Source organism: Apaloderma vittatum, unplaced genomic scaffold (assembly GCF_000703405.1).
Source record: "Apaloderma vittatum isolate BGI_N311 unplaced genomic scaffold, ASM70340v1 scaffold38142, whole genome shotgun sequence".
Classification (NCBI taxonomy): Eukaryota; Metazoa; Chordata; class Aves; order Trogoniformes; family Trogonidae; genus Apaloderma; species Apaloderma vittatum.
Window position 1 is genome coordinate 995 of NW_009704753.1, and position 12240 is coordinate 13234.

The 12240-nt window shown below is 39.8% G+C and overlaps 2 protein-coding genes across 2 annotated transcripts in view; one reads left to right on the plus strand and one right to left on the minus strand.

Moving 5' to 3' along the window:
* Window positions 1-459: 459 nt before the first annotated feature.
* On the plus strand, window positions 460-731 carry USMG5 (up-regulated during skeletal muscle growth 5 homolog (mouse)). The gene is made up of 2 exons (XM_009865152.1): window positions 460-546; window positions 639-731. Exons 1-2 carry the CDS (start codon window positions 460-462, stop codon window positions 729-731), a joined length of 180 nt encoding a protein of 59 aa, XP_009863454.1.
* A 3657-nt stretch (window positions 732-4388) lies between these two features.
* TAF5 (TAF5 RNA polymerase II, TATA box binding protein (TBP)-associated factor, 100kDa) overlaps window positions 4389-12240 on the minus strand; it is a 9033-nt gene continuing 1181 nt past the window's right edge. The window contains exons 3-11 of the mRNA XM_009865153.1: window positions 11106-11421; window positions 10471-10634; window positions 9881-10016; window positions 9255-9375; window positions 8331-8460; window positions 7133-7297; window positions 6080-6257; window positions 5759-5936; window positions 4389-4848 (exon numbers count right to left, since the gene is read on the minus strand). Of these exons, the coding sequence (XP_009863455.1) occupies window positions 4631-4848; window positions 5759-5936; window positions 6080-6257; window positions 7133-7297; window positions 8331-8460; window positions 9255-9375; window positions 9881-10016; window positions 10471-10634; window positions 11106-11421 (1606 nt within the window). The 3' untranslated portion in view covers window positions 4389-4630. The remainder of the gene's footprint in view (window positions 4849-5758; window positions 5937-6079; window positions 6258-7132; window positions 7298-8330; window positions 8461-9254; window positions 9376-9880; window positions 10017-10470; window positions 10635-11105; window positions 11422-12240) is intronic.

A 12240-nucleotide genomic window follows, 5' to 3' on the forward strand; every position in this document is an offset into this window, starting at 1 on the left:
TAACTAGGTATTGCAGATAGCTGAACAATGGATGGAAGTTTGCCTGTGTTGAATGGCGGTGTAGGCAGGATGGCAGGTAGCCAATTTATAAGCTCTTTGAGGAATTTTTCCTGTTATCATCATCATCTTGAGGTTTTTTTCTGTGTTTAAACTCAGCTGAACGAACGCTGAAAATCACAGATGTTCTTCCTTTCAGAACCCCTCATTTGCTTATCTGCTCTTCTGTCACCTGTTTTGTACCTTGAGATACAATGCTCTCAGTGTGCCTGCTCCTTATGTGCATTCACTGTCTGTTGAATGTCCTGAAACCAGATTTAATAGCTGATAGCAATATAACAAACTTAATAATGGAATTATTAGTTTCAGTGTAGAGATTGGGGGGGGTGGTATTTTTCTGTAGATCCTGTCCAATTGACTTCGGATTTAATTACTCTGTTTTGCTTCTTAGGACAAGCAGCCATGGCTGGCCATGACTCAGGCTCTCAACACCAATTCACTGGATTTCAGAAGTACTTCAATTCCTATACCATCATAGGCAGAAGGAATGTATGTACTATGTATTTTATCTTTTATAGTGTAGTATAATGGTGTTTTCTGGGGTTTAGATTAAAATTAAAGTTAACTTTTGTGTTTTCCAGTACGTAATAGCAACGTACACAGGTGTTGCAATGCTCATCTTGTATTTCAAGCTTAGACCTAAGAAGAAAACTCCTGCTGTGGCAGACAAGTAAATGGTAAGTGGCTGGTGTTCTTCCAGGCCCGAAACACTTCAGTGCTAGCCCAGGAAGAAAGAGTGACAAAGGACAAGCTGTTAATAGTACAATGTAATTACAGAAAGAAACACAGGCACTGAACTTTGTATGTGTAATTTTTAACCTCCGCTGAACTGTAGCATCAGTTTAGTTGGGGACATTCTGAATGAAGTAGTTTGTTAAAGGGGCATGCGAGAAGGTGTGAGATACCAGTGGTACCGTTTTTGTCTTCTGACATTGTCAATGGGACGAGGGCTAGCGTGCAGGGAGGAAGAGTATGCAAGGAAGGAGGAATGGAAGGATGTTGCAGCTACATGTATCAGGCTTTGCCTACAGCTACTAGGTGCTTTGCCCCTTTGTTGCAAAACAGGGATAACTGTTGCTTTGTAGGTTATTGAATAATGAAGCAGTAGTCGAGGACTCATTTCTTAGTTATATTAGAGAATTCCAAGCAGACATTAATGCAGTGTTAAAAACCTTCCTTCGAGCAGAGAAGAGGAGCACCATACAGTGGGATAACACATATGGCACACCTGGTTATGCCAGGCCCATACAGAAGTGATTGGGCTTGTATAACAACAACCAAGTGTTACAAAATTCTAGAGTCACTTTCCAAGACAAAATTTCCACTGAACTGGTGTTTAGAAAAAAAACAGGGGTTGGCCTTATAGCGGGCAAAAAGGGGTAGAAAGCGGTAAGCTTGAGCACCGTTGTATGTTAAAGGGGCATGTGTCATTTCTTCCCGAGTGTGCTGAAATTTGCACTGAACTAAACTAAAATTCTTTGGGCTTGGGGAGGCGGGTGCTCAGTTCCTAGTACTGCTGTTCAAGACTTGCTATGTCTGATCTCTCTTCTCTTGGCAGGTGGCTGGCATGTCTGAAGCTCCAGTCTGTGTCAATGTAATGCAAGCTGATGACCTGTTGTGGCTAATAAAATATAAATAATCACTTGTTTTATTGGAAATATGAAATGGTGCAAAAAAAGCATAAGTGTGGCACTCTCCTTTTTTTTCCTCTGTCACAAATAGTTATTTGTGGTGGAGATGGAGTGGCTGATTCCTGTCGTTACTATCTTAACTAAACTCTTCTGCTGTTCTAACGCATCTTGAAGTGTTCTGAGCACCTGGCAGTAACTTAAGGAAGATCTCAGCAGTGTGGCAGTGATACCAGCACAGAGCTTGCAGCTCATCTGAGCATCTCCACGCTTCCACGTCAGAGTGAGCGACAGTAAGCTTGTGTTGTTCGCAGTTACTGGCCTTTCTTGCAGAGATAACTGCCAGAAAATGGCTTACTTGGCTGGTGTTAGGCTCGCATAACTCTGCATGTTCATCAGCAGTGACTCAAGTAGTTCAGTGCTTATTTCTCCTGGACATTTTAATAAATGAGGTGTTCCTACCACAATTAGATATATGCAGTCCCCTTCCTGCCCAACACTAAAACTTGTCTATCACCTTCTCCGTGGTGTCTTTCTGTACCTTAATTAAAACTCAGTACTTCCTTGGGTGTCCCATTAGTGCTGATGTGTGAATGGGATTACACAGCACTGCGCTCCTTTGAAGAGCGCCAGTGGCAGGGGTTGAAACTGGGACTTCTGATGCAAAAATGTGCAACTGCACTTCCCAAAGCAAGGACTGGAGGAGGGAGGCATGGTTGCTGGAGAAAAAGGAGAGATAAATTATGGGGTCTTTCTGCTTTCTCACTCTGGTTCATTTATTAAAGCAACCTGTATGTGCTGGGCCTTCTGAATAAATCTAGTCGTCTTCCTCTCCTATGAGTTTGCATAAAGGGCCTGTGCTGTATGTAAAGTTCCAGATGGTGGCTGTAACAGTGTAACAGTCACCTCCTGTTCATAGAATCACAGAATGGCCTAGGCTGGAAGGGACCTTAAAGATGATCTAATCCAACCTCCCTGTCATGGGCAGGGACGCCTCTCAACTAGATCAGGCAACACACGGAGACCGAACAGGGATCAAACCCTTGATCTTGGTGTTAATCAGCACCATGCTCTAAATGACTGAGCTACTGGCCCCCCTGGACTGAGGCTACATGAAATGGCTAGTCACAGACTTAACCCTTTCTGAATTACTTTCTCTTGGCAGAGTGCTCCCACTGCTATTGCTTCCACTGCAAACACCAGGGGAAGAAAATACCTTTGTGTAACATAGACATGAACTATGTGGTTTTAGTATTTATTATAATATCAAAAGTATAAAACTGTACAAAATACAAAGGCAGAATGTGGCGTGTTTTCTTTAAGCTGTCAAAACTGTACAATACTTTGTCTTAGGTAACTTGTTCAGTTCACCATAACTGTACTTAAATCCAACTGGTCGTATTGAGAGTAAGGAAATTTTTTGAGGTATCATTACACACACGCACAAAAAAAGGAAATCCATAATAATTTAGTATTAACTTTTTTTTAAATAAAATTTCTAGGCGAGCTTCCTAATAAATTTTCCACCTTTTATTTTGATGTACGATGTCTGTAATATACCTTTACTCCAACAGTTGGAGTCAGAGAAGGGACAAGAGGGGAGGTAGTTCTCCATTTACTTTACCTTGGAAATGTCAACTCTTGTTTTTATTTTCACTAGAGAGCCAGCAGATTTTCAAGTGTCTAAGCCCTTACTGGAATGTAATGAGGAACATCAAAGAGATTTTCCTGTGTGCAGCCTGTAAGACATTTTAAAAAAAAGGGACAAAATCCCCAAAACAAACCTGAAACCACACCAAACTGGGCCTGTCCTTTGGTGGCATTTTCTGTTCAAAGACACAGAAGTTCTACCTTCCTGTGTTTTGCACGGTTTGCTTTTCCTTAGAAATAAAGCACTGAGCTTTACTGGTTGTCCCTGAGGACTTACTGGGACACAGTGGTTTTGTGGAAATTGTCACTTCAGCAGACAAACTGTCCTTTCAACAGCAAACTCGTTGTATGCTCAGGATTGATTAATCCTTTTACTTTGCAATGTTTCAACTTCGTGGCTAGATTTACATTTTGATACATTAAGCCTTATGTGGAAGGGACATGGTTTTTAAAGTTCTTTATACGACATAAAAGTGTTTAAGTCCACTTTTTTAATAATGGGTATTTCAGTTGTGCCTCAGTTTCTCCCCACCCTTTTTATTTTTTTCATACAATAAAGTATGAAAGTAAATAAAGTTCACATTGCACTTCTTTTTGCTTATCACATATAACTGGCTACCTGTGAAAACAGAAGAACAAGATCTGTGTTTCTGACACCTCAAAAGAGCACAGGAGTTTGAAATTTTGTCAGGACTTAGTACTTGGATGTATAAAACCCAGACGTGTAACTTCACAGCAGTTCCCCACAAGCCTCTGCCTGTAGGACCTACTCTTTCAATGCCCTGTTTGTTGTGGTGATACACTCAGCATACCTGTTGCCCAGCCTAGGCTACAGTGAATTGAACTACATTCATCTTTTCTGAAACTGAACAGTTTTTGCTTGTGTTTGAGACTGATTAAACATTTGCTAACCATAAATTAAGTGCTTTAAAAAAAAAAATCATTTGAGAATGCACACCAAGGCTGTTACCTTTCCACACGTTTCAGATGAAATACCATCTCTGAGAGGAGACAGCTATTTTCTTTTTTTAAAAAAAGTTTTTGTTGGTTTTTTATCAAAAGCACCATGAACAATTCCTTCTTTTATAGCCACGATGTCTTGTCAATCTCCACATTTTCAAGCCGTGGATAAATATGAAATGGCAGAACTGAAAAACACCGCTTGCACTAGTTTACATTGTTTTGTTTTTCCTGCAAGACTAGTGGGATCCACCTGTACAAGACATTCCTCCTCATCTTGCGTCCTGAGGTCACTACTGCAACGACTTGGCACAGTCAGGTTACAGCTTCCCGCTTTACTGTGAGCTGTAGGCTCCTGCAGCCAGCAGCAAGTTTCTGCGGGTAAAATGGAGATGCACAACCGGGGTTGATTTGGTCATGTAGGTACCCAGTAGCAAGTCCTGGGAGTTTTCAGGCAAGTTTATATGTCCAGTGGCTGTAGTAAAGTCATCGGTTTCTAAATCTTCAAATGCCTTCACAGCATCCCACAGACGAACTGTGTTATCCATCGAACCTAAAAGGAAAAGAGCAACATTTTAAAGTCTTCTATTAATAAAAAAAGGTATATAAAAAGGCAGGGAGAAAATTAACAGAAATTAAAGCTCAAAAAGCAGGTTTGCTTGTAACTATAAACTTATTTCCTCACCCTGCAAGTAAACAAGACGTTAACAAGCCTCTAACATACTGAGCGCGCACAAAAAAGTTACCAGGATTTCAGCTTTCCTGCAACGTAACCTGGATGCCCTGTAGGTAAAGCGCAAATAACTGCTCTCTCAAAGCGTGTGGGTTTGGATTACATCACCTAGCACTAAAAAGCAGGACCATCCTGTGGGCTAGATGCCAATTTCAGGAAATGTTTATGATTCCAAGTAGCATAACAGTTCCTTTCATACAGGGAAGACAACAGAATTTTACATGCCCTGTGGCCTGGGCTCACACTGGAGTGTTGGGAGAAACTGAGGTAACCACCAAGCAGACTGGATCCAAGCTGCAGCCTGCACACATTTCTGTATCAAAAATCTACCAACAGTAAGAGTGTGGATAACGTCTTTCTATCCCTTCCTCTCTCTCTTCTTAGTCCTGCTGCTTGTCCAACTCCCAGTATCCTGCACCTCTCTAGGTCCAGCCACTCCTTGTCTGCCCTGGAGTTATTTCTAACTTCAGGTTCCACCCCAACAGTGCATACGAATCCCGACCTTCACTGTCAGGTAACCAAATAACACTCCTCCTTTGGTTCTGGAAGAGTGAGGGGTCAGACTTCACAGTGCAGTGAAGTACTCACCTTGTACCAGCAGTTTTAAGTTCCTCCTTTTGCTAAGTAAGTGATTCTCCTTTGTCTTTCTCAGTTTAAGGAACCAATTATATCATTCCTCTTTAGACTTACAAAACGCAATCGAAACTTCACCGTTTTCAGTGAATTTTACCTGATGCTAAAATCTCCCCGTCTCTACTGAATCTGAGTGCGTAGATAGTATCAGTGTGCCCTTTCAATTCTCCAACCATCAAGCCATGTCCAATATCCCACAGCAGAACTCTCCCATCTGTTGCCCCAGTAGCCAGGAATCGTCCATTAGGAGAAAATGCCAATGAATGTATTGGTCCCTAAAACAGACATTTTGGGGGAACAAAACAAGTTAGTTAAGTCTAATCACAGTCAGTCAAGCTGTATTCATTCTGAACACTACTCTTCAGAATTTCATCACAGAAACAAAATCACTTTCACGCTGTGAGTGATGTGCCTTTACCTTATGCCCTGTGAATATTCTTACACAATTCCCATTCAAAACGTCCCAGAGCCGTATAGTCCTGTCTGCGGAGCCCGTGGCAATATAGTTGGAGTTTGGATGAAATCGGGTACACGTCACATCAGCGAGATGACCAGCAAATATCCGTAATGGCTGGTAGTGATCCGTTGCCCACAGACTGAAAAGAAAAGCTTCATTAATAAAAGAACCCTAACAAAGTTCAGGACCTGTACCTGCTGGAGCAAGGGTCACAAAAATGATGGGAGGGCTAGAGTCCCTCTCCTCTGAAAAAAATGAGCTGAGTTGGGGTTATTCAGCCTTGACAAGAGAAGGCTCCAGGGAGACCTGCAGCCTTTCAGTACTTAAAGGGCACTTACAAGAAAGATTAGGACAAACTTTACAGCAGGGCCTGTTGCAATAGGACAAAGGGTAACGGTTTTAAACTAAAAGATGGTAGATTTAAACTAGATACAAGGACTAATTTTTTTGCAAAGAGGGTCGTGAAACACTGGAACAGGCTGCCCAAGAGAGATCGTGGATGCCCCATCCCTGGGAACATTCATAGTCAAGTTGGACAGGGCTCTGAACAACCTGATCTACTTGAAGATGTTCCTGCCCATAGTAGGGTTGTTGTACTACATAACCTTTAAAGATCCCTTCCAACCCAAACTATTCTGTGTTCTGCTGCACAAGGAGAAATAAAATTAAGTAACTATGCAGGGTTTTTTTACTGCTCAGTTCACTGAATTAGCAGGATCTGCTTTGAAAAAGTATACCTTTTCAGAAGGGAGAAATAAAGAATATTCAAGTTGTTAAACAAATGGAGGAGAATACTTCTAATCAGATGATCACACAAGAGCTCAGCTCTCTAGTCATCAGCTAACCCAATGTGGGTTGAAAAGAGACAACCCTACATTAAAACATTTGTTCAGTATTTTAGCTGACAAGAAATAAAATTTATTCCCAGTGACAGGGTAGAGTATATCAGCTAATCCCTTCTAATGTTAATCCACCACAAAATGACCCAGACAAAAAACCTGTCCAGTTTCTTACCGAGCCACTCTGTCATGTCCCCCTGACACAAAGTAATAGCCGTAAGGAGAGAACTGTGTATCCCACACTGGATAGTTGTGTCCTTTATATCCCACTAAACACGTGAATGTTTGAAGACTCCACAATCTGACAGTGCCATCCTCAGAACAGGACAACAGATAGTTCCTATCACAAGAGAAAGTATAGCATATTACACACCAAACTTACACACAGACTGTACAACCATCGCATGAACACTGCAAGGCACCTACAATAAGAAAAACCATCCACTGAATAGTATCTGTTTAGCATGTTACATATAAATCAGCATTTTAATGGGCTAAACAATAACAACCAATTCAAGCAGAATCCAGTCCTAGGCCCTTACGCAAAAAAAGAGAGACAAGTGGATGTTGATGACTAATTCTAATGACATTTACAGCAATACTGAGGGGAGAAAAAAATAATAAATTCCCCACAGAGCTGGTCTTCCCTGAGGAATTCCATTTTTTTGCAAAAATGACTAGCAAAACACTACATTACTTTAAAAAAATACAAATTTTCAGGATTCCCTGAGAAAGAAATCATGTCATGTTCATATTCTCAATTCATAATTATAGATGCTATATTCACATTCCACACAAACTTTACTTCTCACCTGTGATTCTGTAATGGTTGCTTCCTGACTAGGCAAATGCAAAAGTAAAACTTTAGATATTTAAATCTCCTTTCTACTGTCCAGACTCTCATAATTGCATAATGGTTTTAAATCTCTTATTTTAGAGATATTATTCCATACATTTTGAAAATAAAGTCTTGATGGAATATGAGAAACCTGAAAAAGTGCAACGACATGCTACTTAGTCTGGCTTTATGTTTTGCAATACTACAAGTAAAATCAATGCTGCAGGATTTTTCCTCTCTACAATTCAGTCAGACCATCCTTTTTGCAAATTGTAGCTTAGGCTGTGTCTTAATTATTTTGCCGTCTAAGTCCCGAACCTCAAAACAGGTGCTGGCATCCTCAGCTCCACTTGATTTCAGTAATAGCTGACAGTGCCCGACACTGAGCATACGCTCGCACAGTTTCTCATAAGCTGCATAAACAAGAACAGCTTTAATCTCCACAAAAAAGCTGCACTAAGAACATGTTTGCATTAAGTAGCATACAATTAAAACTCAAGACAAGCAAACTCATTAGCTTGTAAACTTATTTTACCTATCAGGACTGAAGCTGGTGCCATAGACAGGTCCACTGTGACCATATAAAATCTTCAACTCACTTGCTGTTTTCTCATCCATGATCCTCTCCAAGACATCGTCTGATTCTTTGTCGATGAGACTGAGGTCTGCAATATTTCAAAGTTTCTCTATATAATAACTGTCAGAAGTTCAAAGATAAATGCCATGAACAGGAAAACAAATAATATTCTCTCTAAAAGAGACAAGTATGATGTGAATATGTCAGAGTACCTGGGAATTGGTGAAGTCTGAAATAGTGGCATTTAAAATATATTTTTTACCATTCTAAATGGTGAAAATAATGCTTTACATAAATAATCACTGTTTCTTAAGTCTTCACTGAGTTAAAATAAATTAATCCTGACATGTTACTTTTCATACATATATTGTTCAACCTTCAAACACAGTAATGTCTTCTTGATAGAGATGGCAAATTCTCACTTTCCCCAGTGAGTTCCTATGCCACAAACACGCTTTACAGACATGTTTTGACAGCGGCACACTACACGCAACTGAAAATAACTCTTACACTGTAGGCTACCACTTGCTGAACATCATGACCACACCTCAGTTAAATATAAAGATTAAGAAATGTCTGTGTGGTACATAGCTTCGACCGCACCACATTGTTGCATACAGCAGAATTAAGGAAGCCTGGTTTCCAGGAATTTGCGTAGGCATTGAGCTACAGAAGTCTCCTTCATCCGCCTCAGAGTTCCCCCGTGGTATCTCTAGCGTCTCCCCTACCCCACTTAAAGCCAACTGCCTACTATATCCCATAGTTACCATCCAGTTAAGAAGCAAGATGGCTAGTTCCATGCTAGTTGCAAGCTTTGTGCACTGACCAGCTCATATTACAAAAGTAATACACGATCATATTAAGTGTTACCATCTTAGTTACCTGCTGCTGTTTTCACACTACGTAGCTTTTTCGGAGTCACAGACCACACTCTGACAGTCGAGTCAGCAAAGCCTCCCACTATCATGCTGGAGTCATCTGTAATATCCACTGCAGTCAGACCCTATACATGAAATACCCATTTATATTGTTTCTGTCTTTCATGATGCATTTCAAATATAGCTAAATCTGAAGGACTAATAAGAAAATAAATTTATTTACAAAAGAAAGAGGGAATTGCTCCAGGATACTCAAAAACACGTCTAAGTTCTTGCACTGTTAAAAATAAAGTTACGTGAATGAAGCACAGACAATAGTGACAGGACAGTACTGTCTTCCAGTACTTTGGCAGAAAACATCTACCGCATTCTGTAGAACACATTTAGGGCCCCACAGGAAAAGTGAAAAAAGTAATTACGAATCAGAGCAAAACCACATGACATGGAAATTATATAGTTTAAGGAGCCTTTAAAGAGAATTTTGAACATTTTGGAACATGAACTTTGCAATGTTTATTCCAATAATCTTTAGCAATGCTGTTAAGTCTTCTTTCTCTACTAAGAATAATGTTAATAATTTGGCTTCCCTTTTCCATATTTCCATATCACCAAAACCCTTCTTCTACCAACCTGGTAAGCATTGAGGAACGTGTAGAAACAGATGGAGGGCAGGCACTCTGGGCCAAGACGCACACGCCTTGCAGCTTCCTTCATATTCATTACTTTATCCAGCTTGTCAGAGTCTTTCAGTTCAGGCAGAGGAATTCTACAAGACGCAGACATTTTTACGAACTGAAAGCACCTTCCACACTGTTAATCTACACAAAGAAAGCAAAACCTTCGCATGCAACCCTACACTTCAATATTCAAATACAAAACAAGAATTAGATGAAAGAGTATGTAGATCAACTGGTGAGAAAAAGAGCCAGTAGCTTTAAGAATTTCAGACAGGCAGCGAAATGACATACATAACTGAATAGGACTTGAAAAGATTAGTGGGTAACTGAGTAAAATGTTATCAAGGGAAAATTTGCCCTCAAAGGGCAAAGACAGAGGGTTTTATGTCAAGCTTTCCATTACTTCCCTTAGAAGTCTTACGGCTAAAGCTGTGTGCAGCTGAAATGGCCCAAATGTCAAAAACGACATATAAACAACGACGCAGATTTGGCATGACAAGACCAGATTTAAGGAGACTTCTCTACACGTTGTTCCCCTGGTACCTGTTTTGGGGAGGAGCGTTAGGGTCTTGTTTTTTACTTTTTGACCCTACACTATCTTTTTTAGGTTTTTTCTTCTTTGGCTTTCCTTCCTCATTTTCTCCTTCTTCATCCTCATCATCCAAAGGCACATCAAACTCCGGTTCTTTCAATAAGCCAAAGAAAACCTGCAAGCCAGTAAAACACATGACACAAAACAGAAATTGCTGTTCTTACTGAAAAGTTATTATCTTTTTTTAATGGAAACATTTTAAGGTAATAGTGCAAGCAATAAAGCTGCTCCTTTAAAATTGCTATGTTCCATATTACCGCATACATTACTGCTTACCCCATACTAAATGTGCTGTTTTACCCAGCAAGGACTCCGGATAAGTGTAAATTCTCCCACCACCTTTTAGCAATTCCTTAAAGCAGAATCCCTACAACTTACTAATTGATCTGTATAGTACTGTGGTACTACACTGTCAAGGTCTACAGCCTCTGCAGCAACAACTATTTGTGCAGTTCTCTTCCTTTGTTCTGTTTCATGCTGTCTTTTAATAGCTCCAGTGACAACTTTCTGTCTATACTAAGGTATTTTCCTGAAAAACTAGGGAGAATTGTTCAATTATGGAAGTGCAACAAGCTTTGCCTCTTACCTTTGCTTTATTAGCCTCTCGCTTTGCTTCCCCAGCCAAGCTTCCAACCATCACATCTATCTGTTGTTTACTGCGAGGCATTCCATCAAAGATGTCAATGTAAAGATGTTCCTGAACAATGTTCCAGATTTGATTGTTCTGCTTTTCCTGGAGATGTCTCTTCAGGAGTTGGTAAGAGTCACGGGAAATACGCAGCACAAACTTGCTTGTTCGGAAATCCAACATGGTCTCGTTACCTTTCATATGTTCTTTTTTGGTTAAGCTAGATAATACACGCAGGTCATCCTGGTAATAGCACTCCTGATCCCCATGAAATCTATTGAAACAATTTAAAATATGATAGATTTATTACTGACACATTATGTCCTAAGTGCACGCTCACTTACATTAACATGAAACGCATACTTAAGTACCTTTCCAGAGCTACTGACTAGACAGAGGATTATTTTTCTGCTGAAATAGATTTTATCCTGTGGAATATGCACCAGCAACTTACTGTTTACAGTAAGAGCATTCAGCAGTTAAAAAAACAAGATGAAGAGAAGACACAAATGGAACCTCACAGAATTTCATACACCCAAACGGTTTTTGCCAGAAGTAAATAGTTACACTAACATGTGCACCTACAGAAGTGAAACCCTAATTTGTGGTATCATAAAAGCACACAGCGCTCTTTTATTACACAAGACTACTTGGATGTATTTATACCTGATTCATTATATGAATATTCACATTTCATAGTGTATATGTTTCTCACTCTTTACTTGCATTATCTAATAGCTAAAACCTACAGTTTTCCATTTTTACTCAAACCACACTATCAAATAGTTGTGGCAGGCAACATAAAACCATTTTTGCTGGAGGGACACAAATTTATCCTTTCAGATTGAAATATTTCATAATTAGTCTGAATCCAGAAAACCAAATAAATTTAAATTTTCTTCTCAAGTGATAAAGAAGTGAAACATAGTAAGAGCACAGAAAATTATAGATTAGCCATGAATTAATTCCTTTACTCTTGTTTGAAAAAATTCAATATACCTACTATGACATTAGCAACTACTTATAACGTACATTACTTTGGCATCTCAGTGCAATTTTCTGGTGCTAAAAGACGACCTCACAATCTTTCCCT

What these genes read in the sequence shown, in the direction of transcription:
- USMG5 (XM_009865152.1), top strand. Translation starts at nt 460, where the DNA reads ATGGCTGGCCATGACTCAGGCTCTCAACACCAATTCACTGGATTTCAG. An exon ending in CCATCATAGGCAGAAGGAAT is followed by an intron (nt 547 to 638) that starts GTATGTACTATG and finishes TGTGTTTTCCAG; the next exon opens with TACGTAATAGCAACGTACAC.